Genomic DNA, 25,433 nt, shown 5'->3' with positions numbered 1-25,433 from the left:
GAACACCCTACACACTGCACCATGAATACCCTACACACTGCACCATGAACACCCTACACACTGCACCATGAACACCCTACACACTGCACCATGAACACCCTACACACTGCACCATGAACACTCTACACACTGCACCATGAACACCCTACACACTACACCATGAACACCCTACACACAGCACCATGAACACCCTACACACTGCACCATGAATACCCTACACACTACACCATGAACACCAAAAAACACTGCACCATGAACACCCTACACACTGCACCATGAACACCCTACACACTGCACCATGAACACCCTACACACTGCACCATGAACACCCTACACACTGCACCATGAACACCCTACACACTGCACCATGAACACCCCACACACTGCACCATGAACACCCTACACACTGCACCATGAACACCCCACACACTGCACCATGAACACCCTACACACTGCACCATGAACACCCTACACACTGCACCATGAACACCCCACACACTGCACCATGAACACACTACACACTGCACCATGAACACCCCACACACTGCACCATGAACACACTACACACTGCACCATGAACACCCCACACACTGCACCATGAACACCCTACACACTGCACCATGAACACCCTACACACTGCACCATGAACACCCCACACACTGCACCATGAACACCCTACACACTGCACCATGAACACCCTACACACTGCACCATGAACACCCTACACACTGCACCATGAACACCCCACACGCTGCACTATGAACACCCTACACACTGCACCATGAACACCCTACACACTGCACTATGAACACCCTACACACTGCACCATGAACACCCTACACACTGCACCATGAACACCCTACACGCTGCACTATGAACACCCCACACGCTGCACCATGAACACCCTACACACTGCACCATGAACACCCTACACACTGCACCATGAACACCCTACACACTGCACCATGAACACCCTACACACTGCACCATGAACACCCTACACACTGCACCATGAACACACTACACACTGCACCATGAACACCCTACACGCTACACCATGAACACCCTCCACACTACACCATGAACACACTGCACCATGAACACCCTACACGCTACACCATGAACACACTGCACCATGAACACCCTACACACTGCACCATGAACACCCTACACACTGCACCATGAACACCCTACACACTGCACCATGAACACCCTACACACTGCACCATGAACACCCTACACACTGCATCGCCGCTACGGGGTGGGATTCCACAAAACTTTAAGATCCTTCAACAAACTCCGGGATAAGTTGGCTCAGCTAATCAAGTCTCTCACCTTTCTGAAAAGATGCCGCGACTCTATGGTAATACCAATCGCATTTCTTGATTTGCAAATTCCTTTGTCAAGGCGCCCTTCCCCCCTCTAACCTAGCTTAAATATACGCTGCCAAGCTTGGTGGTGCCCATTCAGACGCTGTTTTTCCGACAGACCTGTTCTTCACCTGAGGACGGCTGCTTGTGTTGTGGCCGAAACGTCGTGAGAATTATTTTATTATGTTTTATTTTCATTATTTTATTATTTCCCTTCTACGTGACTTTACCGAAAGAACCAAGAAGAAGAAGAAACAACTCTGTTGTTTCTTTTAAAAGGTGTCAGTTTTTGTACCAGTTGAAAGGGTAAAAACCTATTACTATATTTTGCCACTGGTAAAGGAGGTCTCATAGTGTGACTAAACTCGCTTGATCAATTTGCTCTTCGATTTGCATGGGGACGTCCCATACAGGACCCACCATCGTGACCTCGACTTATAAGACAATCTCACATCACTCGATGCGAGAAGAAATCCACATCGGGCCCTGTTCATGCATAACATCTTCGTTGGCAAAGTCTGCAATCTGCTTAGCTAATTCATTAACCCCATTGCTAAATATAACAAGCTTAAGACGTCCATCTAATCGCCTTTTAACTACCCCAACAACAACAACAATTGGAATGGGTGACTGTGGGGGCCATTGACCCCCGGGGTCTCTCCCTCACGCATCATCTATTCCGGTTGCGTTGCCACACCGCCCTAATACCCGCTAGGGTTTCGCCGGCATTCGAACGCGACGCCCCTACTCATACAGCCACGCGCCACGCTCCCTCGCTGCGAGCGTACGTACGCACAGCATCATCAATCAAACGCCATACTCCCCCTCACGCGGCTTCGCGCGGCACTCACTCGCTATGAGTCTACGTATACACAGTATCGCGCACTCCAAACGCAACCCTTTATCTTGCGCCGCTCTGGAGCAGCGCTCCCACGTGGCGAGCCACTGTATACACAGCACCACACGCGTGCACATTTCTCAGCGAGATCACACGAGGCCACGATCAGCTATTAATGATTTATTCTCGGCGACTGCACTTTACTGTTAAGTCAGTATGAATCGACGAGGCTGGCCTACGCTGATACCTCTATGCCTATTCCCGATTTATCTCCTTACGATACTATTTCACCTTGTTACTCACGGTTCGAAGTATTCGGCGTCCTGTGGCTTTTCCTCGACACGTCGCACGGACGTCCGGAGGGCAGAGCTGGGAGCCGCCTTGACCGCTGGCTTCTTGGAGTGAGATCCCCTCTACCTTGCTACCTTCGCTTTTTATCCTATCTCCCCATCCCAGGGCTCCGCCTCCCCCAGCACTCTTCGCTCCTTCCCGCGTTTATGTGCGGCGCATATTCTAATCAGCTCCATTCTCATGCTTCCCCATCACAATGGGTGGTCGGCTTGACTGCGCCGGTGCATGCCTTTGTCATGCCAATTAGGTCGCGGTGTCCATCACAAAGGCTTGCCGTGGGATTTTATGCACGGACCTCCGCATACGTCCGCTTATTCGTAATTCCAGCTTTTACCCTTTAACTTCCCTAATTTCCCTAATAATGGCGCCTACGCGCTCGAGCGTAATTATCCTAACCATCAGCGACTACGCACAAGAGCCCCTGTTGTCATGCTAATTATGCCGTCCCGTCCCTCCCCTGCCTGCCTCGTCGATACGTGTGTGGGTGTGGGGGGTGCGTTTCAACCGCAGTGGCCGAGTGGCCCCTCGCCGCGACCATGCAATCTTAATGCCGGTCACAGCGCCGCGAAGTAGCATCGGGGGAGGTCGTCCAATTCCCTGGTCGCCGGAAACCGTGAAAGTTATCCCGATAAGGGCTTCTCGGATTAAAACCGGTCGGCCAGGTGACTTCCCCTCGGAGCTCTATGGGGGGGGGGGAATGCGTGTGGGTGTGTTTATGTGAGGTGAGGTGGGGGGACGCGGGGGTCGGCTCCGTCACTTGGTGGTGGCGAGGTCGGGGATGGGGCGCCCGCCGAGCGGCTTCGGCATCACATGACAGAGCTTTTGCCATTGCACCCTCGTTTCCTACCTTAACATGAAAAATATTGAGAGACAGAAGATGAGTGCTGGATACAGTGACGTTTGGCAAGGTGATTTGTAAATTTTATTCTTATCAATGTAGCGAGATTTTTAGATTTTGATTTTATAGCTTTCGCGACTGTAGGGATTCATATTCTTGGTTCTTTCGGTAAAGTCACGTAGAAGGGAAATAATAAAAATATAAAACAATACTATCTTTTTTTAATAAATTTTATTATTAATAAAATAAGAAACATACAAAACAATAATATATTTTTATTATTGTATTATTTCCCTTCTACGTGACTTTACGGAAAGAACCAAGAATATGATGCAGCGAGAGTTGAACTTTACAGAGGCACTGTGCATTGTGGTCTGGCACTGTTTGTGTTGTTGTTGTTGTTGTTGTTTCACTGCCCTCTTCAAGCTTGGGGATTGCTGTACTTATACAATGTGAAGGTATCTACTTCATTTACTTTGTATTTATTCAAGGGGCGCCACGGTGGTGAGATATTAACTACCTCGCCTGGTGTACAGGAGGTCGGTGGGTTCGATCCCGAGCCTGACGCCTGCTGCTGCTGTATATTTGGAGTTTGCGTGTCTCTCTCAGCCTGGGCCCCCATTAATCTCCCCCCCCCGGCCCGCCCCCCCTCCATCTCTCCCCCTCCATCTCCCCCCCTGCCCCCCTCCATCTCCCTTCTGCCCCCCCCATTCATCTCCCTCCCTGCCCCCCCCCTCCATCTCCCCCCTGCCCCCCCCCCATTCATCTTCTCCCCTGACTCCCCTCCATCTCCCCCCCTCCCCCCTCCATCTCCCCCCCCTCCCCCCCCCTCCATCTCTCCCCCTGCCCCCCCCATCCCCCACCGCCCCCCCCCCATGCAGCTACATGAACCTGGCCCTGCGCAGTGCGCGCTCCCTGCGAGCCGCGCGCCTCCACTGCCGCCGCAGCTGCGACGTCAACAACGGCACGGCCTTGCCCTGGGGGGGGGACCACGACGGCGATAGCGAGGACGGGGGGGCGGGGGGGGGCCACGGGGGGGGCCGCGGGGGGGGCCACGGGGGGGGGGGCCGTGGCCCCACGCGTGGGACGCGCACTTCTTCGGCGCGCTGCTGCGTCGCGCCGACTGCCTGCGGCACTGCGAGCGCACGCACCTCGGGGGCGAGCCGCAGCGACACCGCCTCGCGGACCAGCTGCTCGAGGAGTTCCGCCGCAGGGCACCCTACCACTATCTGCAGATGGCGTACTTCCAGGTGAGGTACACTCACCACTCACCCTCACCACACACCACACAACACACACCACACCCTACCACTACCTGCAGATGGCATACTTCCAGGTGAGCTACACACACCACTCACCACACACCACACACCCCCACCTCGCCTCACCACACCCCACCCCCCTCGCCTCTCTTCACCCCCCTCTCCTCACCACACCCCCCTCTCCTCACCACACCCCCCTCTCCTCTCCCACCCCCCCTCTCCCACCCCCCCCTCTCCTCACCCCCTCTCCCCGGTGTAGATGAAGTCCCTGGGCCGTGCGGCGGCGTGTGCCCACACGTTCCACGTGGCCAACCCGGGCCACGTGGAGATGAAGAAGAACCTCGACTTCTACCGCGGCACGGGGGCCGTGCCCGAGCACGAGTTCGTCGACCTGGAGGCACGGCCTCACCTGGTGAGTGGCACGGCCTCACCTGGTGAGTGGCACAGGCCTCACCTGGTGAGTGGCGCGCTCTCCTGGTGAGTGGCACGCTCAGCTGATGATGAGACGAGAGGGAAAGCAAGGGGAGATGTGGGGGCAGACGGAGATGAGGATAGAGGAGGAGGAGGAGGGAGGGAGGAGGGAGGAGGAGGGAGGAGGAGGGAGGAGGAGGGAGGAGGAGGGAGGAGGGAGGAGGAGGAGGGAGAAGCGGAGTGGGGGGGGGGAGGAGGAGGAGATGGAAAGGAAGGAAACGAGTTGAGATTTGATGATGAGACGCGAGGTGAGGCACGGAGCGCTGCGGCCGCCGGAGCCTCACCGCTGCCCCCCCCGCCCCTCACCCCCCGCAGGAGTCGCTGCTGAAGGGCGCGCGTCACTACCGCGAGGAGCGCTACGAGTACGCGGTGGAGCACGTGGAGACGGCGCTGGAGGAGCTGCGCGTCGCGCTGGACGAGTGCCGGGCGCTGTGCGACGCGGCCCCCATGGCCCACGAGGGCTACGCCTACCTGGACTACAGCGCAGACCTCATGCAGAGCCTCACCGGTGAGACGCGGGGTGGGTGGGGGGGGGTGAGTGGGTGGGTGGAAGGTTGAGTAGGTGGGTGGGTGGGGGGATGGGTGGGTGGTTGGGGAGGTGGATGAGTGGGTGGGTGAGTGAGTGAATGAGTGGATGGGTGGGTGTGTGGGTGAGTAGGTGGGTGGGTGAGTGGGTAGGAGGAAGTTTGAATGGGTGGGTGGGTGAGTGAATGAGTGGATGGGTGGGTAGGTGAGTGGGTGGGACGGTGGGGTGGGTGAGTGGGTGGGTGAGTGGGTGGGTGGGTGGATGGGTGGGTAGGTGAGTGGGTGGGACGGTGGGTTGGTGAGCGGGTGGGTGAATGGGTTGATGAGTGGGTGGGTGAGTGGGTTGATGAGTGGGTGAGTGGGTGGGTGGGCGAGTGGGTAGGAGGAAGTTTGAATGGGTGGGAGGGAGGCTGAGTTGGTGGGTGAGTGAATGAGTGGATGGGTGGATAGGTCAGTGGATGGGTACGTGAGTGAATGGGTGGTTGAATGGGTGGGTGAGTTGGTGGGTGGGTAAGTTGGTGAGTCGATGAGTGTGCGAGCGAGTGAGGGATTGTCCACCCCCAGACCACTACGTGCAGGTGCTGGGCTGAGCGAGTGGGGTGGGCGAGCGAGCGAGTGGGTGAGTGACTTGGTGGCTGTGTGGTTGAGCGAGCGAGTCGGTGAGCGAGCGAGGGATTGTCCACCCCCAGACCACTACGTGCAGGTGCTGGGCTGTCGGCAGGAGTGTGGCCGTGAGCTGGCCACGCGGCCCGGCCGCCAGGACCCCATCGACGACTTCGTGCCGGCGCATTACAACTTCCTGCAGTACTCCTACTACAAGAGTGCGGCACGCTCGCACCGCACGCTCCAGCCACCGCTGCACGGACACCTGCCCACTCACTCGCCCACTCACTCGCCCACTCACTCGTCCACTTACTCGCCCACTCACTCGCCAACTCACTCGCGCACTCACCCACCCACTCACTCGTCCACTCGCCCGTCCACTCACTCGCCCACTCACCCGTCCACTCACTCGCCCACTCACTCGCCAACTCACTCGCCCACTCACTCGCCCACTCACCCACCCACTCACTCGTCCACTCGCCCACTCACTCGCCCACTCACTCGCTTACCCGCCCACTCACCCGCCCGCTCACTCGCCTACTCACTCGCGCACTCACCCATGCGCCCGCCCACTCACTCACCCGCCTACCCGCCCACTCACTCGCCCACTCACCCGCCCACTCACCCGCCCACTCACCCGCCCACTCACCCGTCCACTCACCCGTCCACTCTCTCGCCCACTCACCCGCCCACTCACCCACGCACTCGCCAACTCACCCGCCAACTCACTCGCCCACTTACTCGCCTACCCGCCAACTCACCCGCCCACTCACACGCCCACTCACCCACCCACTCACTCACCCACTCACTCACCCACTCACCCGCCCGCTCACTCGCCCATTCACCCACGCACTCTCACATCCCCCGCACCACCTCCCTCTCGTGTGTGTGCGTGGGGCTACACAGTGGTGGTGAGCAGCGTGAGTGAGTAGCGTGAACGGTGAGTGTGTGGTGAGTGTGTGGTGAGTGAGTGTGTGGTGAGTGTGTGGTGAGTGAGTGTGTGGTGAGTGTGTGGTCAGTGTGTGGTGAGTGTGTGGTGAGTGTGTGGTGAGTGAGTGTGTGGTGAGTGTGTGGTGAGTGTGTGGTGAGTGAGTGTGTGGTGAGTGTGTGGTCAGTGTGTGGTGAGTGTGTGGTGAGTGTGTGGTGAGTGTGTGGTGAGTGAGTGTGTGGTGAGTGTGTGGTGAGTGTGTGGTGAGTGCGTGGTGAGTGTGTGGTGAGTGTGTGGTGAGTGAGAGGCCGAGCTGCTGCCCCCCAGACGGTGACTACGAGCGCGCCATCGCCAGCGCCGCCTCCTTCCTGCTCTTCCACCCGGACGACCGCACCATGCAGCACAACGTCGACTTCTACCGCAGCCTGCACATCAACCCCAACGCCGCGGCGGACATACCTCCCCGAGAGGTGCGCGCCCACACCGACGCACACACGCCTCGCACACACGCACACGCACTCTCGCACACACGCACTTGCACACACGCACCCACGCACTCGCACACACGCACACACGCACACACGCACGCACTCGCACGGACCCACGCACCCCCGCACCCATGCACCCCCGCACCCACTCGCACCCACGCACTCGCACACACGCACACACACACACACACGCACACACGCACACGCGCACTCGCGCACACTCGCACACTCGCACTCACGCACTCGCACACACACACTTGCACACACGCACAACAACAACAACCGTCATTCGCCACTAAGTGGCGGTGACGTCACCACGACGCTTGTGCCAGGGCATGTGCACCCTGAGGCCACGTGAAGTGTCGAACGCCCGCTGGCAGGAGGTCACGGGGCAGACCCAGGTACCACGGGTCGACTGACCGAGATGACCGAGATGACTGGCTGATGCACCACCTGTGCCCCCTACTGTGCCAACTTGCTGTGCTTTAGCCACCCGGCGCTCCGCTCGTTGTTGTGAGCGTCGCTCCTCCGCCCTCCGTTGTTGTTGGAGGGCGACTGCCTCCAACTGCCCAGTAGCGTCCTTCACGAGCCTCCTCCACTGAGGCCGATCTTGACACCGCTGGTACCAGTCATCGGCAAGTCCACTCAGCTCCACGTCCTCCTGTACCACACGCACACACACACTCGCACACACGCACTCGCACACACGCACACACACGCACTCGCACACACGCACACACGCACTCGCACACACGCGCACCCACGGATCCCTGCTCCATCGTACCCATGCACCCCGCCCTAAGACCCCCCCTAAGTCAGAGAACGGCAACCAAAAGTGGCACCACGGTAGCTAGGAGATGTTAACTACCTCGCCTGGTATGCAGGAGGTCGTGGGTTCGATCCCGACCCTGACGCCTGCTGCTGCTGCTGTATATTTGGAGTTTGCGTGTCTCTCTCTCATCATCATCACGGTGGCTATGGATGTTAACTACCTCGCCTGGTCTACAGGAGGTCGTGGGTTCGAATCCTCTAATGATTTGTTTTCAGAGAAAATTGTTTTCAAAAGTAATTAACGAGGCGGACCCGCAGGTTGCCGACTCCTGCCCTAGGTCCACTCGGCCTTAAACCTCTGGTGCGGGGTGTACCATCAAACACCACCACTGGGGAGACAAAGGCGGTCGGGCATGTGCAGTGCTCCAGGCCCCCCCCCCGACCCTCTCCTCGTGTGCCGTGCCAGCTGCTGCCCCGCAGCTCACAGCACTTGCCCCAACAGCCCGCGAGAGGCTACCTGGGTGCCCTTTGTCTGTGCGCAGGAGGCTGTGGCGTTCGTGCGCCGCTCCCTGATGGAGAAGAAGATGCTCTACTTCGCCAGCGAGGTGTTCGGGGTCCCCTTCGTCGACCCCGTGAATACCCCACACATACACACACACACATACACACATACACACACAATACACACACACACATACACACACACACATACACACATACACACATACACATACACACACACACACATACACACATACACACACACACATACACACACACACACATACACACCACACCCCCCCCACACCCCCCCACACCCCCCCCTACACCCCCCCACACCCCCCCACACCCCCCCCACACCCCATCATACGCCCCGCGTTCCCCCGCATACCCCCATATCACCCAATATACCATCACGTACCACCACACAGCGTGACACCCAACCACTCACCCATACTCACCCCTACTCACCCCTACTCACCCCTACTCACCCCAATCACCATACTCACCCCTACTCACCCCCTACTCACCCTACTCACCCCTACTCACCCCCTACTCACCCTACTCACCCCTACTCACCCCTACTCACCCTAATCACCATACTCACCCCTACTCACCCTACTCACCCCTGCGGTAGTGTAGCGGTTGGCGCTACGCTGCGCTACGAACCTGGCGACCAAGTTCAATTCTGGGCCTCCCCTAAGTCGACTCAGCCTCAAATGAGTACCTGGGGCGGTGTGCAGTAAACATGGCCACTGGGGAGACAAAGGCGGCCGGGCTTGGTGCTGGCCACCCACCCCCTCGTGTGCCGTGCCGGCCTTCATAGGTGCTCGCTCACAGCACTTGCCCCAACAGCCCGTTAAGGCTACACGGAGGATCTTTGTCTTTGCGTGCAGGATGGGTGGACACCGGCTCACATCATCCCCGCGAGCCTCCGTGCGGCGCAGCCTGCAAGCGGGTCAGTACGACCCTCACCCTGAGCCGCAGCTTGCCCTTGTCACCGTGACCCCTGACCTCACCGTGTCACCGTGACCCCTGACCTCACCGTGTCACCGTGACCCCTGACCTCACCGTGACACCATCTCACTGTGTCATCACTGCCCTGGCCAGAAACCCACACCCACATCTTGCCCTGGTCACCGTGACCCCTGACCTCACCGTGTCACCGTGACCCCTCACCTCACCGTGACACCATCTCACTGTGGCATCACTGCCCTGGCCAGAAAGCCACACCCACATCTTGCCCTGGTCACCGTGACCCCTGACCTCACCGTGTCACCGTGACCCCTCACCTCACCGTGACACCATCTCACTGTCATCACTGCCCTGGCCAGAAACCCACACCCACATCTTGCATCCAGGGCCTCCGTGGGGCTGGCCCCGTCTCTCGGACGCGGCCGTTATGAACCTCACACGACTAATACTGGTAGGAACCACCTGGTTCCACCAGCCCACAGGGGATTATTGTGTCCGTCCGTCCGTCGTGCATCCAAAAATGGGAGTGGTGGGGCTGGGTGGAGAGGGGAGGGTGGGGAGGGTGGGGAGGGTGGGGAGGGTGGGGCTGGGTGGGGAGGGGAGGGTGGGGAGGAGCTGGGTGGGAAGGGTGGGGAGGGGCTGGGTGGGGAGGATGGGGCTGGGTGGGGAGGGGCTGGTCACCTCGTGGTGCCCTTATAAAACTCAACGTTTAACCTACTCACGCCGGCTTGTGCCCGCCCTCACAGTCGGGCATATTTGCGGAATACACCACGCCGCCGTTGACCCTGGCCATTGACCGAGCAACCCAACGTTCCTACCAGCTCCCTCCGCAGGAATGTGTTTGCGAACAGAGATGGTCACTGCATCGCCCGGCGCTTTCAGGGTGCGCTTCTGCGGCCGTCTGGAACGCTCTTCCTGCCCATAGTAGGAAGCCAATGGGAACTGTGTGTGCACTTTTAAATCACCTGGCTTGACTCACTCATTTCTCAAGGACCATTGTTTGTGTTTAGTTTGTTGTCCTTCCCCACGCACCTCCGACTAGCGCTGTTGGCTACGTTACAGTGCGAAAGAAGCTCACCGCACACACACACGTACACACACACACGTACACACACGCACACGCGCACACACGCACACGCACACACACGCACGCACATACATGCACGCACGCACACACATGCACGCACGCACACACGTACAGTTACGTACACACTATTAACCTCGTGAGAAGACACCCACATTCAGGACTCGAACCCAGGATCTCAGCAATTCTGTGGCTCGGGTGAGTGTCTTGACATGGCCGTTGTGAACCCTCCCAGAGATGGGATGGGAGAGGGAGAGAGACCCCACGGTCACGGCTGTCTCCCACCCCACTGCCCGCGTCCCGCGAGCGAGCGCCACCCACCTTGTGATTCTGGCGGCAGGGAGCCGGGGGCTGCGGAGAGGGGTGCCGGGGGAGACGCGGGGGGGAGCAAGGGGGGGGACGCAGGGGGAGCGGCGGAGGGAGACGCGGCGGAGGGCGACTCCGCGAGTCCGAGCACCACCATGGATGACATCTGGAGCCTGGTGGCGGAGAGGGACGACGCGGCGCACGGCAGCGACCCGGATGCGGCTGGCGGGGCCCACACGGAGACTCCGCTCAGAGAGGGTGAGACGCGTGGGGAGACGTGGAGAGACGCGAGGGGAGACACACGTGGGGACGCGGGGAGATACGCGGGGGACACGCGGGGACACACACAGACACAAGGGGATAGATGTGGGGACACACACGGGTACACACACCGGGAGACAACCTGGGGAGACACGTGGACACGAGGGGAGACACACGGATGCACGTGGACATAGAAGCATAGGGACACAGTCCAGGCCTCACTTCTTCGTCGCGTAGCTTTCTACCACGTGTCCCCACGTTCCTCGCGTGACCCCGCGTGACCCGACGTGACCCCGCGTGACCCCGCGTGACCCCGCGTGACCCCGCGTGACCCCGCGTGACCCCGCACATCCCAGGCGGCGCCCTGGGGGACGCGGCGGTGTCGGTGGCGCTGGACTCGTCGCGGCTCAACGGCACGCAGCGCGTCGTGCTGGACGGAGTCGTCAGCGCCCAGCAGTGCGCCGAGCTGCAGCAGCTCATCCTGGTGGGGGGAGAGAGCGGGGAGAGTGTGGAGAGGGAGTGTGGGGAGAGATGGGGGAGAGTGTGGAGAGGGAGTGTGGGGAGAGATGGGGAGAGCGTGGAGAGAGAGTGTGGGGAGAGATGGGGGAGAGTGTGGGGAGAGTGTGGGGAGAGATGGGGGAGAGTGCGGAGAGAGAGTGTGGGGAGAGATGGGGAGAGCGTGGAGAGAGAGTGTGGGGAGAGATGGGGGAGAGTGTGGGGAGAGATGGGGAGAGCGTGGAGAGAGAGTGTGGGGAGAGTGTGGGGAGAGTGTGGGGAGAGATGGGGGAGAGTGCGGAGAGAGAGTGTGGGGAGAGTGTGGGGAGAGTGTGGGGAGAGATGGGGAGAGCGTGGAGAGAGAGTGTGGGGAGAGATGGGGAGAGCGTGGAGAGAGAGTGTGGGGAGAGATGGGGGAGAGTGTGTAAAGAGAGTGTGGGGAGAGAGCGTGGGGAGAGAGTGTGGGGAGAGATGGGGGAGAGTGTGGGGAGAGTGTGGGGAGAGATGGGGGAGAGTGCGGAGAGAGAGTGTGGGGAGAGATGGGGAGAGCGTGGAGAGAGAGTGTGGGGAGAGATGGGGGAGAGTGTGTAAAGAGAGTGTGGGGAGAGATGGGAGAGAGCGTGGGGATAGATGGGGGAGAGTGTGGGGAGAGTGTGGGGAGAGATGGGGGAGAGATGGGGGAGAGCGTGGAGAGAGAGTGCGGGGAGAGATGGGGGAGAGCGTGGAGAGAGAGTGCGGGGAGAGATGGGGGAGAGTGCGGAGAGAGAGTGCGGGGAGAGATAAGTCCCATCGGTGAGCTCCTCCGGCAGGCAAGGCTGCGTTGGCTGGGTCATGTAGCCCGCATGCCCAGCCACCGCACGCCTAAACAGCTTTTGTTCGGCCGGATCGAGGGGGCTAAACGGGCGCGGCACGGGCTAGAGAAGAGATGGAGTGATGTGGTACAGGAGGACGTGGAGCTGAGTGGACTTGCCGATGACTGGTACCAGCGGTGTCAAGATCGGCCTCAGTGGAGGAGGCTCGTGAAGGACGCTACTGGGCAGTTGGAGGCAGTCGCCCTCCAACAACAACGGAGGGCGGAGGAGCGACGCTCACAACAACGAGCGGAGCGCCGGGTGGCTAAAGCACAGCAAGTTGGCACAGTAGGGGGCACAGGTGGTGCATCAGCCAGTCATCTCGGTCATCTCAGTCAGTCTACCCGTGGCACCTGGGTCTGCCCCGTGACCTCCTGCCAGCGGGCGTTCGACACTTCACGTGGCCTCCAGGTGCACATAGCCTGGCACAAGCGTCGTGGTGACGTCACCGCCACTTAGTGGCGAATGGCGGTTGTTGTTGTGTGTGAGTGTGTGAGTGTGTGCAGCAGTCAACTCCCTCACCATCGTCGTTGTGTCCCCCCCTCTCCCCCCTCCCCCCATCGCCCCCCCCCCCCCCGCCCCCCCAGAGTGTGGGCACAACGGGTGACGGCTACATTGGCAAAGCGTCTCCACACACGCCCAACGAGAGGTTCGCGGGCATCACCATCTACAAGGCTCTCAAGGTGAGGGTCGCCAACGTCATCACCATCGTCACCATCGTCATCACCATCATCACCATCACCATCATCACCATCATCACCATCGTCATCACCATCGTCACCATCGTCATCACCATCTACAAGGCTCTCAAGGTGAGGGTCGCCAACGTCATCACCATCGTCACCATCGTCATCATCACCATCGTCATCACCATCGTCACCATCATCATCACCATCGTCATCACCATCGTCATCACCATCGTCATCACCATCATCATCACCACCATCGTCATCACCATCATCATCACCACCATCGTCATCACCATCTACAAGGCTCTCAATGTGAGGGTCGCCATCGTCATCACCATCGTCACCATCGTCACCATCGTCATTACCATCACCACCATCGTCATCACCATCTACAAGGCTCTCAAGGTGAGGGTCGCCATCGTCATCACCATCGTCATCACCATCGTCACCATCGTCATCACCATCTACAAGGCTCTCAAGGTGGGGGTCGCCAACGTCACCATCGTCATCACCATCATCATCGTCGTCATCGTTATTATCGGCAACATCGTCACCATCGTCATCACCACCATCGTCGTCACCATCGTCATCACCATCGTCATCACCATCATCATCACCATCATCACCATCGTCATCGTCGCCATCGTCATCACCATCATCATCACCATCATCACCATCGTCATCGTCGCCATCGTCATCACCATCGTCATCACCATCGTTATCACCATCATCACCATCGTCATCGTCGCCATCGTCATCACCATCGTCATCACCATCGTCATCACCATCATCATCACCATCATCACCATCATCACCATCGTCGCCATCGTCATCACCATCGTCATCACCATCATCATCACCATCATCACCATCATCACCATCGTCATCGTCGCCATCGTCATCGTCACCATCGTCAACATCGTCACGATCGTCATCGTCACCATCATCATCGTCACCGGCATCGTCGTCACCACTAACACCATCAACATCGTCACTGTCACCATCGTCACTGTCACCATCGTCATGTTGGTTCACCAATGACCCAACAACCCGTGACCAAACCACGCGTGTCCCGGTGACCCCTATGGCCAGTGACCTGATGAACTCTGACATCTGACCCAGTGACCCCTATGGCCCATGACCCAGCAACCCCCATGACCTGGTGGCCTGGTGACCCTTGACCTAGGAACCTGGTGACGTGTGCCCCAGTGACCCCTGACCCAGGAACTCGGTGACGTGTGCCCCAGTGACCCCTGACCCAGTGACCTTGTGGCCCAGTTACCCGTGACCCAGGAACTCGGTGGCCCCGTGACTCGGTAGCCCAGTGACCCTTGATCCAGTAACCAGTGACCTGGTAACCAGTGACCCAGTAGCCCAGTGACCCTTGACCCTTGACCCTTGACCCTTGATCCAGTAACCAGTGACCTGGTAACCAGTGACCCAGTAGCCCAGTGACCCTTGACCCTTGATCCGGTAACCAGTGACCCGGTAATCAGTTACCCTTGATCCAGTGACCTGTGACCCGGTTACCAGTGACCCAGTAGCCTGGTGACCCTTGATCCGGTAACCAGTGACCCTTGATCCGGTGACCTGTGACCCGGTAACCAATGACCCAGTAACCCAGTGACCCGTGACCCAGTGACCTGTGACCAGTGACCCCGTAACCCGGTGACCCGTGCCCCGTCACCGCGTGGCCCAGTCTGCGCAGGAGGGCCGCGTGCCGCTGGAGCGAGCGCGTCTCTACTACGACGCGAGCGAGCGGGCGCGCCGCCTCGTCAGCGACTACTTCCTGCTGCGCCAGCCCCTCCACTTCTCCTACACGCACCTCGTGTGCCGCGAGTCCATCGCAGGTACTCGTCTCGTGTGTAGTGAGTCCATCGCAGGTACTCGCCTCGTGTGCTGCGAGTCCATCGCAGGTACTCACTTCGTCTGTAGTGAGTCCATCGCAGGTACTCACTTCGTGTGCCGCCAGTCCATCGCAGGTACTCACTTCGTCTGTAGTGAGTCCATCGCAGGTACTCGCCTCGTGTGCCGCCAGTCCATCGCAGGTACTCACTTCGTCTGTAGTGAGTCCATCGCAGGTACTCGCCTCGTGTGCCGCCAGTCCATCGCAGGTACTCGCCTCGTGTGCCGCCAGTCCATCGCAGGTACTCACTTCGTCTGTAGTGAGTCCATCGCAGGTACTCACTTCGTGTGCTGCGAGTCCATCGCAGGTACTCGCCTCGTGTGCTGCGAGTCCATCGCAGGTACTCGCCTCGTGTGTAGTGAGTCCATCGCAGGTACTCGCCTCGTGTGCTGCGAGTCCATCGCAGGTACTCGCCTCGTGTGTAGTGAGTCCATCGCAGGTACTCGCCTCGTGTGCTGCGAGTCCATCGCAGGTACTCGCCTCGTGTGTAGTGAGTCCATCGCAGGTACTCGCCTCGTGTGTAGTGAGTCCATCGCAGGTACTCACCTCGTGTGTAGTGAGTCCATCGCAGGTACTCGCCTCGTGTGTAGTGAGTCCATCGCAGGTACTCACCTCGTGTGTAGTGAGTCCATCGCAGATACTCACCTCGTGTAGCCGTGAGTCCATCGCAGGTACTCGCCTCGTGTGTAGTGAGTCCATCGCAGGTACTCGCCTCGTGTGTAGTGAGTCCATCGCAGGTACTCACCTCGTGTGTAGTGAGTCCATCGCAGGTACTCACCTCGTGTAGCCGTGAGTCCATCGCAGGTACTCGCCTCGTGTGTAGTGAGTCCATCGCAGGTACTTGCCTCGTGTGTAGTGAGTCCATCGCAGGTACTCGCCTCGTGTGTAGTGAGTCCATCGCAGGTACTCGCCTCGTGTGTAGTGAGTCCATCGCAGGTACTCGCCTCGTGTGCTGCGAGTCCATCGCAGGTACTCGCCTCGTGTGTAGTGAGTCCATCGCAGGTACTCGCCTCGTGTGTAGTGAGTCCATCGCAGGTACTCGCCTCGTGTGTAGTGAGTCCATCGCAGGTACTCGCCTCGTGGGAAGCCCACACACACAGACACGGGGGAGCTGTGTGTGTGTGTGTGGGCTACACGAGGGAGCTGTGTGTGTGTGTGTGGGCTGTGTGTGTGTGTGTGTGGGCTACACGTGGGAGCTGTGTGTGTGTGTGTGTGGGCTACACGTGGAAGCTGTGTGTGTGTGTGTGGGCTACACGTGGGAGCTGTGTGTGTGTGTGTGTGGGCTACACGTGGGAGCTGTGTGTGTGTGTGTGTGGGCTACACGTGGGAGCTGTGTGTGTGTGAGAGGCTACACGGGGAAGCTGTGTGTGTGTGTGAGGCTACACGAGGGAGCTGTGTGTGTGTGAGGCTACACGTGGGAGCTGTGTGTGTGTGTGGGCTACACGAGGGAGCTGTGTGTGTGTGGGCTACACGTGGAGCTGTGTGTGTGTGTGGTCTACACGTGGGAGCTGTGTGTGTGTGTGGGCTACACGAGGGAGCTGTGTGTGTGTGTGTGAGGCTACACGAGGGAGCTGTGTGTGTGGGCTACACGTGGGAGCTGTGTGTGTGTGTGTGTGGGCTACACGAGGGAGCTGTGTGTGTGTGGGCTACACGAGGGAGCTGTGTGTGTGTGGGCTACACGTGGGAGCTGTGTGTGTGTGTGGGCTACACGAGGGAGCTGTGTGTGTGTGTGTGTGTGGGCTACACGTGGGAGCTGTGTGTGTGTGTGTGGGCTACACGTGGGAGCTGTGTGTGTGTGTGGGCTACACGTGGGAGCTGTGTGTGTGTGTGTGTGGGCTACACGTGGGAGCTGTGTGTGTGTGTGGGCTACACGTGGGAGCTGTGTGTGTGTGTGTGGGCTACACGTGGGAGCTGTGTGTGTGTGTGGGCTACACGAGGGAGCTGTGTGTGTGTGAGGCTACACGTGGGAGCTGTGTGTGTGTGAGGCTACACGTGGGAGCTGTGTGTGTGTGTGGGCTACACAAGGGAGCTGTGTATGTGTGTGGGCTACACGTGGGAGCTGTGTGTGTGTGAGGCTACACGTGGGAGCTGTGTGTGTGTGTGGGCTACACGAGGGAGCTGTGTGTGTGTGAGGCTACACGTGGGAGCTGTGTGTGTGTGTGGGCTACACGAGGGAGCTGTGTGTGTGTGTGTGTGTGAGGCTACACGTGGGAGCTGTGTGTGTGTGTGGGCTACACGAGGGAGCTGTGTGTGTGTGAGGCTACACGTGGGAGCTGTGTGTGTGTGTGGGCTACACGAGGGAGCTGTGTGTGTGTGAGGCTACACGTGGGAGCTGTGTGTGTGTGTGTGGGCTACACGAGGGAGCTGTGTGTGTGTGGGGGCTACACGTGGGAGCTGTGTGTGTGTGTGGGCTACACGTGGGAGCTGTGTGTGTGTGAGGCTACACGTGGGAGCTGTGTGTGTGTGTGGGATACACGAGGGAGCTGTGTGTGTGTGAGGCTACACTTGGGAGCTGTGTGTGTGTGTGTGGGCTACACGAGGGAGCTGTGTGCGTGTGGGCTACACGTGGGAGCTGTGTGTGTGTGTGTGGGCTGCACGAGGGAGCTGTGTGTGTGTGTGAGGCTACACGAGGGAGCTGTGTGTGTGGGGGGGCTACACGTGGGAGCTGTGTGTGTGTGTGTGTGGGCTACACGTGGGAGCTATGTGTGTGTGGGCTACACGAGGGAGCTGTGTGTGTGTGTGTGGGCTACACGTGGGAGCTGTGTGTGTGTGTGAGGCTACACGTGGGAGCTGTGTGTGTGGGCTACACGAGGGAGCTGTGTGTGTGTGTGTGTGGGCTACACGTGGGAGCTGTGTGTGTGTGTGTGGGCTACACGTGGGAGCTGTGTGTGTGTGTGGGCTACACGAGGGAGCTGTGTGTGTGTGGGCTACACGTGGGAGCTGTGTGTGTGTGTGGGCTACACGAGGGAGCTGTGTGTGTGTGTGTGGGCTACACGTGGGAGCTGTGTGTGTGTGTGAGCTACACGTGGGAGCTGTGTGTGTGTGTGGGCTACACGTGGGAGCTGTGTGTGTGTGTAGGCTACACGTGGGAGCTGTGTGTGTGTGTGTGGCCTACACGTGGGAGCTGTGTGTGTGTGTGTGTGGGCTACACGTGGGTGCTGTGTGTGTGTGTGGGCTACACGAGGGAGTTGTGTGTGTGTGTGAGGCTACACGTGGGAGCTGTGTGTGTGTGTGTGGGCTACACGAGGGAGCTGTGTGTGTGTGAGGCTACACGTGGGAGCTGTGTGTGGGTGAGGCTACACGTGGGAGCTGTGTGTGTGTGTGTGGGCTACACGAGGGAGCTGTGTGTGTGTGTGTGGGCTACACGTGGGAGCTGTGTGTGTGTGTGAGGCTACACGTGGGAGCTGTGTGTGTGTGTGTGGGCTACACGGGGAGCTGTGTGTGTGTGTGTGTGGGCTACACGAGGGAGCTGTGTGTGTGTGTGTGTGTGGGAGCTGTGTGTGTGTGTGTGGGAGCTGTGTGTGTGTGCTACACGTGGGAGCTGTGTGTGTGTGTGTGGGCTACACGTGGGAGCTGTGTGTGTGCGTGTGGGCTACACGTGGGAGCTGTGTGTGTGTGAGGCTACACGTGGGAGCTGAGTGTGTGTTTGAGGCTACACGTGGGAGCTGTGTGTGTGTGTGGGCTACACGAGGGAGCTGTGTGTGTGTGGGGGCTACACGTGGGAGCTGTGTGTGTGTGTGGGCTACACGTGGGAGCTGTGTGTGTGTGAGGCTACACGTGGGAGCTGTGTGTGTGTGTGGGCTACACGAGGGAGCTGTGTGTGTGTGAGGCTACACGTGGGAGCTGTGTGTGTGTGGGCTACACGTGGGAGCTGTGTGTGTGTGTGTGGGCTACACGTGGAGCTGTGTGTGTGTGTGGGCTACACGTGGGAGCTGTGTGTGTGTGTGGGCTACACGTGGGAGCTGTGTGTGTGGGCTACACGTGGGAGCTGTGTGTGTGTGTGGTCTACACGTGGGAGCTGTGTGTGTGTGTGGGCTACACGAGAGAGCTGTGTGTGTGTGTGAGGCTACACGAGGGAGCTGTGTGTGTGGGCTACACGTGGGAGCTGTGTGTGTGTGTGTGTGGGCTACACGGGGAGCTGTGTGTGTGTGGGCTACATGTGGGAGCTGTGTGTGTGTGTGTGGGCTACACGTGGGAGCGGTGTGTGTGGGCTACACGTGGGAGCTGTGTGTGTGTGTGGGCTACACGAGGGAGCTGTGTGTGTGTGTGGGCTACATGAGGGAGCTGTGTGTGTGTGTGGGCTACACGAGGGAGCTGTGTGTGTGTGTGTGGGCTACACGTGGGAGCTGTGTGTGTGTGTGGGCTACACGTGGGAGCTGTGTGTGTGTGAGGCTACACGTGGGAGCTGTGTGTGTGTGTGGGCTACACGGGGAGCTGTGTGTGTGTGTGTGGGCTACACGAGGGAGCTGTGTGTGTGTTTGTGGGAGCTGTGTGTGTGTGTGTGTGTGGGCTACACGTGGGAGCTGTGTGTGTGTGTGTGGGCTACACGTGAGAGCTGTGTGTGTGTGTGAGGCTACACGAGGGAGCTGTGTGTGTGTGGGCTACACGAGGGAGCTGTGTGTGTGCGTGGGCTACACGTGGGAGCTGTGTGTGTGTGTGCTACACGAGGGAGTTGTGTGTGTGTGTGTGGGCTACACGTGGGAGCTGTGTGTGTGTGTGGGCTACACGGGGGAGCTGTGTGTGTGTGTGTGAGGCTACACGAGGGAGCTGTGTGTGTGTGTGTGAGTCTACACGAGGGAGCTGTGTGTGTGCGTGGGCTACACGTGGGAGCTGTGTGTGTGTGTGCTACACGAGGGAGTTGTGTGTGTGTGTGTGGGCTACACGTGGGAGCTGTGTGTGTGTGTGGGCTACACGGGGGAGCTGTGTGTGTGTGTGTGAGGCTACACGAGGGAGCTGTGTGTGTGTGTGTGAGTCTACACGAGGGAGCTGTGTGTGTGTGTGGGCTACACGTGGGAGCTGTGTGTGTGTGTGTGTGGGCTACACGTGGGAGCTGTGTATGTGTGTGGGCTACACGTGGGAGCTGTGTGTGTGTGTGTGGGCTACACGTGGGAACTGTGTGTGTGTGTGTGGGAGCTGTGTGTGTGTGTGTGGGAGCTGTGTGTGTGTGTGCTACACGTGGGAGCTGTGTGTGTGTGTGTGGGCTACACGTGGGAGCTGTGTGTGTGCGTGTGGGCTACACGTGGGAGCTGTGTGTGTGTGAGGCTACACGTGGGAGCTGTGTGTGTGTGTGGGCTACACGAGGGAGCTGTGTGTGTGTTTGAGGCTACACGTGGGAGCTGTGTGTGTGTGTGGGCTACACGAGGGAGCTGTGTGTGTGTGGGGGCTACACGTGGGAGCTGTGTGTGTGTGTGGGCTACACGTGGGAGCTGTGTGTGTGTGAGGCTACACGTGGGAGCTGTGTGTGTGTGTGGGCTACACGAGGGAGCTGTGTGTGTGTGAGGCTACACGTGGGAGCTGTGTGTGTGTGGGCTACACGTGGGAGCTGTGTGTGTGTGTGTGGGCTACACGTGGAGCTGTGTGTGTGTGTGGGCTACACGTGGGAGCTGTGTGTGTGTGTGGGCTACACGTGGGAGCTGTGTGTGTGGGCTACACGTGGGAGCTGTGTGTGTGTGTGGTCTACACGTGGGAGCTGTGTGTGTGTGTGGGCTACACGAGAGAGCTGTGTGTGTGTGTGAGGCTACACGAGGGAGCTGTGTGTGTGGGCTACACGTGGGAGCTGTGTGTGTGTGTGTGTGGGCTACACGGGGAGCTGTGTGTGTGTGGGCTACATGTGGGAGCTGTGTGTGTGTGTGTGGGCTACACGTGGGAGCGGTGTGTGTGGGCTACACGTGGGAGCTGTGTGTGTGTGTGGGCTACACGAGGGAGCTGTGTGTGTGTGTGGGCTACATGAGGGAGCTGTGTGTGTGTGTGGGCTACACGAGGGAGCTGTGTGTGTGTGTGTGGGCTACACGTGGGAGCTGTGTGTGTGTGTGGGCTACACGTGGGAGCTGTGTGTGTGTGAGGCTACACGTGGGAGCTGTGTGTGTGTGTGGGCTACACGGGGAGCTGTGTGTGTGTGTGTGGGCTACACGAGGGAGCTGTGTGTGTGTGTGTGGGAGCTGTGTGTGTGTGTGTGTGGGAGCTGTGTGTGTGTGTGCTACACGTGGGAGCTGTGTGTGTGTGTGTGGGCTACACGTGGGAGCTGTGTGTGTGTGTGTGGGCTACACGTGAGAGCTCTGTGTGTGTGTGAGGCTACACGAGGGAGCTGTGTGTGTGTGGGCTACACGAGGGAGCTGTGTGTGTGCGTGGGCTACACGTGGGAGCTGTGTGTGTGTGCTACACGAGGGAGTTGTGTGTGTGTGTGGGCTACACGTGGGAGCTGTGTGTGTGTGTGGGCTACACGGGGGAGCTGTGTGTGTGTGTGTGAGGCTACACGAGGGAGCTGTGTGTGTGTGTGTGAGGCTACACGAGGGAGCTGTGTGTGTGTGTGGGCTACACGTGGGAGCTGTGTGTGTGTGTGTGTGTGGGCTACACGTGGGAGCTGTGTGTGTGGGCTACACGAGGGAGCTGTGTGTGTGTGTGTGAGCTACACGTGGGAGCTGTGTGTGTGTGGGCTACACGAGGGAGCTGTGCGTGTGTGGGCTACACGAGGGAGCTGTGTGTGTGTGTGTGTGGGCTACACGTGGGAGCTGTGTGTGTGTGTGTTTGAGTTACATGTGGGAGCTGTGTGTGTGTGTGGGCTACACGAGGGAGCTGTGTGTGTGTGTGTGAGCTACACGTGGGAGCTGTGTGTGTGTGTGGGCTGTGTGTGTGTGTCGGCTACACGGGGAGCTGTGTGTGTGTGTGTTTGAGTTACATGTGGGAGCTGTGTGTGTGTGTGAGCTACACGTGGGAGCTGTGTGTGTGTGTGGGCTGTGTGTGTGTGTCGGCTACACGGGGAGCTGTGTGTGTGTGTGTGGGCTACACGAGGGAGCTGTGTGTGTGTGTGTGGGAGCTGTGTGTGTGTGTGTGGGAGCTGTGTGTGTGTGTGTGTGCTACACGTGGGAGCTGTGTGTGTGTGTGTGGGCTACACGTGGGAGCTGTGTGTGTGCGTGTGGGCTACACGTGGGAGCTGTGTGTGTGTGAAGCTACACGTGGGAGCTGTGTGTGTGTGTGGGCTAAACGAGGGAGCTGTGTGTGTGTTTGAGGCTACACGTGGGAGCTGTCTGTGTGTGTGGGCTACACGAGGGAGCTGTGTGTGTGTGGGGGCTACACGTGGGAGCTGTGTGTGTGTGTGTGGGCTACACGTGGGAGCTGTGTGTGTGTGAGGCTACACGTGGGAGCTGTGTGTGTGTGTGGGCTACACGAGGGAGCTGTGTGTGTGTGAGGCTACACGTGGGAGCTGTGTGTGTGTGGGCTACACGTGGGAGCTGTGTGTGTGTGTGTGGGCTACACGAGGGAGCTGTGTGTGTGTGAGGCTACACGTGGGAGCTGTGTGTGTGTGGGCTACACGTGGGAGCTGTGTGTGTGTGTGTGTGGGCTACACGTGGAGCTGTGTGTGTGTGTGTGGGCTACACGTGGGAGCTGTGTGTGTGTGTGGGCTACACGTGGGAGCTGTGTGTGTGGGCTACACGTGGGAGCTGTGTGTGTGTGTGGTCTACACGTGGGAGCTGTGTGTGTGTGTGGGCTACACGAGGGAGCTGTGTGTGTGTGTGTGTGAGGCTACACGAGGGAGCTGTGTGTGTGGGCTACACGTGGGAGCTGTGTGTGTGTGTGGGCTACACGTGGGAGCTGTGTGTGTGTGTGTGTGGGCTACACGGGGAGCTGTGTGTGTGTGGGCTACATGTGGGAGCTGTGTGTGTGTGTGGGCTACACGTGGGAGCGGTGTGTGTGGGCTACACGTGAGAGCTGTGTGTGTGTGTGGGCTACACGAGGGAGCTGTGTGTGTGTGTGGGCTACATGAGGGAGCTGTGTGTGTGTGTGGGCTACACGAGGGAGCTGTGTGTGTGTGTGTGGGCTACACGTGGGAGCTGTGTGTGTGTGTGTGGGCTACACGTGGGAGCTGTGTGTGTGTGAGGCTACACGTGGGAGCTGTGTGTGTGTGTGGGCTACACGGGGAGCTGTGTGTGTGTGTGTGGGCTATACGAGGGAGCTGTGTGTGTATGTGGGAGCTGTGTGTGTGTGTGTGGGAGCTGTGTGTGTGTGTGCTACACGTGGGAGCTGTGTGTGTGTGTGTGGGCTACACGTGGGAGCTGTGTGTGTGTGTGTGGGCTACACGTGAGAGCTGTGTGTGTGTGTGAGGCTACACGAGGGAGCTGTGTGTGTGTGGGCTACACGAGGGAGCTGTGTGTGTGCGTGGGCTACACGTGGGAGCTGTGTGTGTGTGCTACACGAGGGAGTTGTGTGTGTGTGTGGGCTACACGTGGGAGCTGTGTGTGTGTGTGGGCTACACGGGGGAGCTGTGTGTGTGTGTGTGAGGCTACACGAGGGAGCTGTGTGTGTGTGTGTGTGAGGCTACACGAGGGAGCTGTGTGTGTGTGTGGGCTACACGTGGGAGCTGTGTGTGTGTGTGGGCTACACGTGGGAGCTGTGTGTGTGTGTGGGCTACACGTGGGAGCTGTGTGTGTGTGTGTGTGTGGGCTACACGTGGGAGCTGTGTGTGTGGGCTACACGAGGGAGCTGTGTGTGTGTGTGTGAGCTACACGTGGGAGCTGTGTGTGTGTGTGTGTGGGCTGTGTATGTGTGGCTACACGAGTGAGCTGTGCGTGTGTGGGCTACACGAGGGAGCTGTGTGTGTGTGTGTGGGCTACACGTGGGAGCTGTGTGTGTGTTTGAGTTACATCTGGGAGCTGTGTGTGTGTGTGGGCTACACGAGGGAGCTGTGTGTGTGTGTGTGAGCTACACGTGGGAGCTGTGTGTGTGTGTGGGCTGTGTGTGTGTGTGTGGGCTACACGAGGGAGCTGTGTGTGTGTGTGAGCTACACGTGGGAGCTGTGTGTGTGTGGGCTACACGAGGGAGCTGTGTGTGTGTGTGTGGGCTACACGAGGGAGCTGTGTGTGTGTGGGCTACACGAGGGAGCTGTGTGTGTGGGCTACACGTGGGAGCTGTGTGTGTGTGTATGTGTGTGGGCTGTGTGTGTGTGCAGGGAGACAGGAGGAGCGTGACGATCTGAGTCACCCGGTCCACGTGGACAACTGCCTCCTGAACCCCGAGTCTCGTGACTGCTTCAAGCAGAAGCCGGCCTACACACACAGGGACTACAGGTACCACTAAGTGGCGGTGACGTCACCACGACGCTTGTGCCAGGCTAGGTGCACCTTGAGGCCACGTGAAGTGTCGAACGCCCGCTGGCAGGAGGTCTAAGCGGCAAAGATGTTCCATTAGGGGAGCCCACGTTTCGCAAGCATCGCAAAGGGAGGGAATGACCGTGGCCGAGAAGACCTGAAGCTTCGTGTGGAGTGACAGACCAAGTAGCTTCCACACAGCGTTACGCAACCGATGAAAAGATATTGCCGCTCGACTGATTCGGAGTGAGACCTCTGCTGTTAAACTGGAGCCGGTCATGAGCACACTGTTCAGGTTTGGGAAACTCTCCACTCCTTCCACAACTGCCCTATCACCAATTGGGAGTTGTGGGGGTGGAGTGTCTGATGGTACAAAATACCCAGGCAGGTGCTTAGTTTTGGTGGGGCTGATGGTAAGGCCCCACCTCTTAGCGGCACGCTCCAGTCTCAGCAGCAGCGCCTCCAGCTCCTCCTCTGAGTGAGCAGTAAATACAAGATCATCGGCATACATAACATGGTTGACCAATCGGGAGCCATCCCTTGACCGCACCCAGGCATCGATCGGCCTCCCATTGTATCTGTACCAGATGGAAACTCGTCTGGAACAGCTATTGAAGG

At 59.0% G+C, this 25,433-nt stretch overlaps 1 protein-coding gene across 1 annotated transcript in view; it reads left to right on the top strand.

Annotated features, from left to right (window-relative positions):
* LOC144945133 (prolyl 3-hydroxylase 1-like) overlaps positions 1-25,433 on the top strand; it is a 40,881-nt gene that overhangs the window by 6,197 nt on the left and 9,251 nt on the right. Inside the window, exons 2-14 of the mRNA XM_078873419.1 lie at positions 4,279-4,414; positions 4,447-4,647; positions 4,919-5,071; positions 5,446-5,638; positions 6,345-6,476; positions 7,514-7,656; positions 8,988-9,077; positions 9,843-9,904; positions 11,346-11,569; positions 11,929-12,056; positions 13,506-13,601; positions 15,307-15,457; positions 24,677-24,794. Of these exons, the coding sequence (XP_078729545.1) occupies positions 4,279-4,414; positions 4,447-4,647; positions 4,919-5,071; positions 5,446-5,638; positions 6,345-6,476; positions 7,514-7,656; positions 8,988-9,077; positions 9,843-9,904; positions 11,346-11,569; positions 11,929-12,056; positions 13,506-13,601; positions 15,307-15,457; positions 24,677-24,794 (1,827 nt within the window). The remainder of the gene's footprint in view (positions 1-4,278; positions 4,415-4,446; positions 4,648-4,918; positions 5,072-5,445; positions 5,639-6,344; positions 6,477-7,513; positions 7,657-8,987; positions 9,078-9,842; positions 9,905-11,345; positions 11,570-11,928; positions 12,057-13,505; positions 13,602-15,306; positions 15,458-24,676; positions 24,795-25,433) is intronic.

The sequence above is a fragment of the Lampetra fluviatilis genome, chromosome 36, assembly GCF_964198595.1.
Source record: "Lampetra fluviatilis chromosome 36, kcLamFluv1.1, whole genome shotgun sequence".
Classification (NCBI taxonomy): domain Eukaryota; kingdom Metazoa; phylum Chordata; class Hyperoartia; order Petromyzontiformes; family Petromyzontidae; genus Lampetra; species Lampetra fluviatilis.
This window is presented reverse-complemented; position numbering and strand designations above follow the sequence as displayed.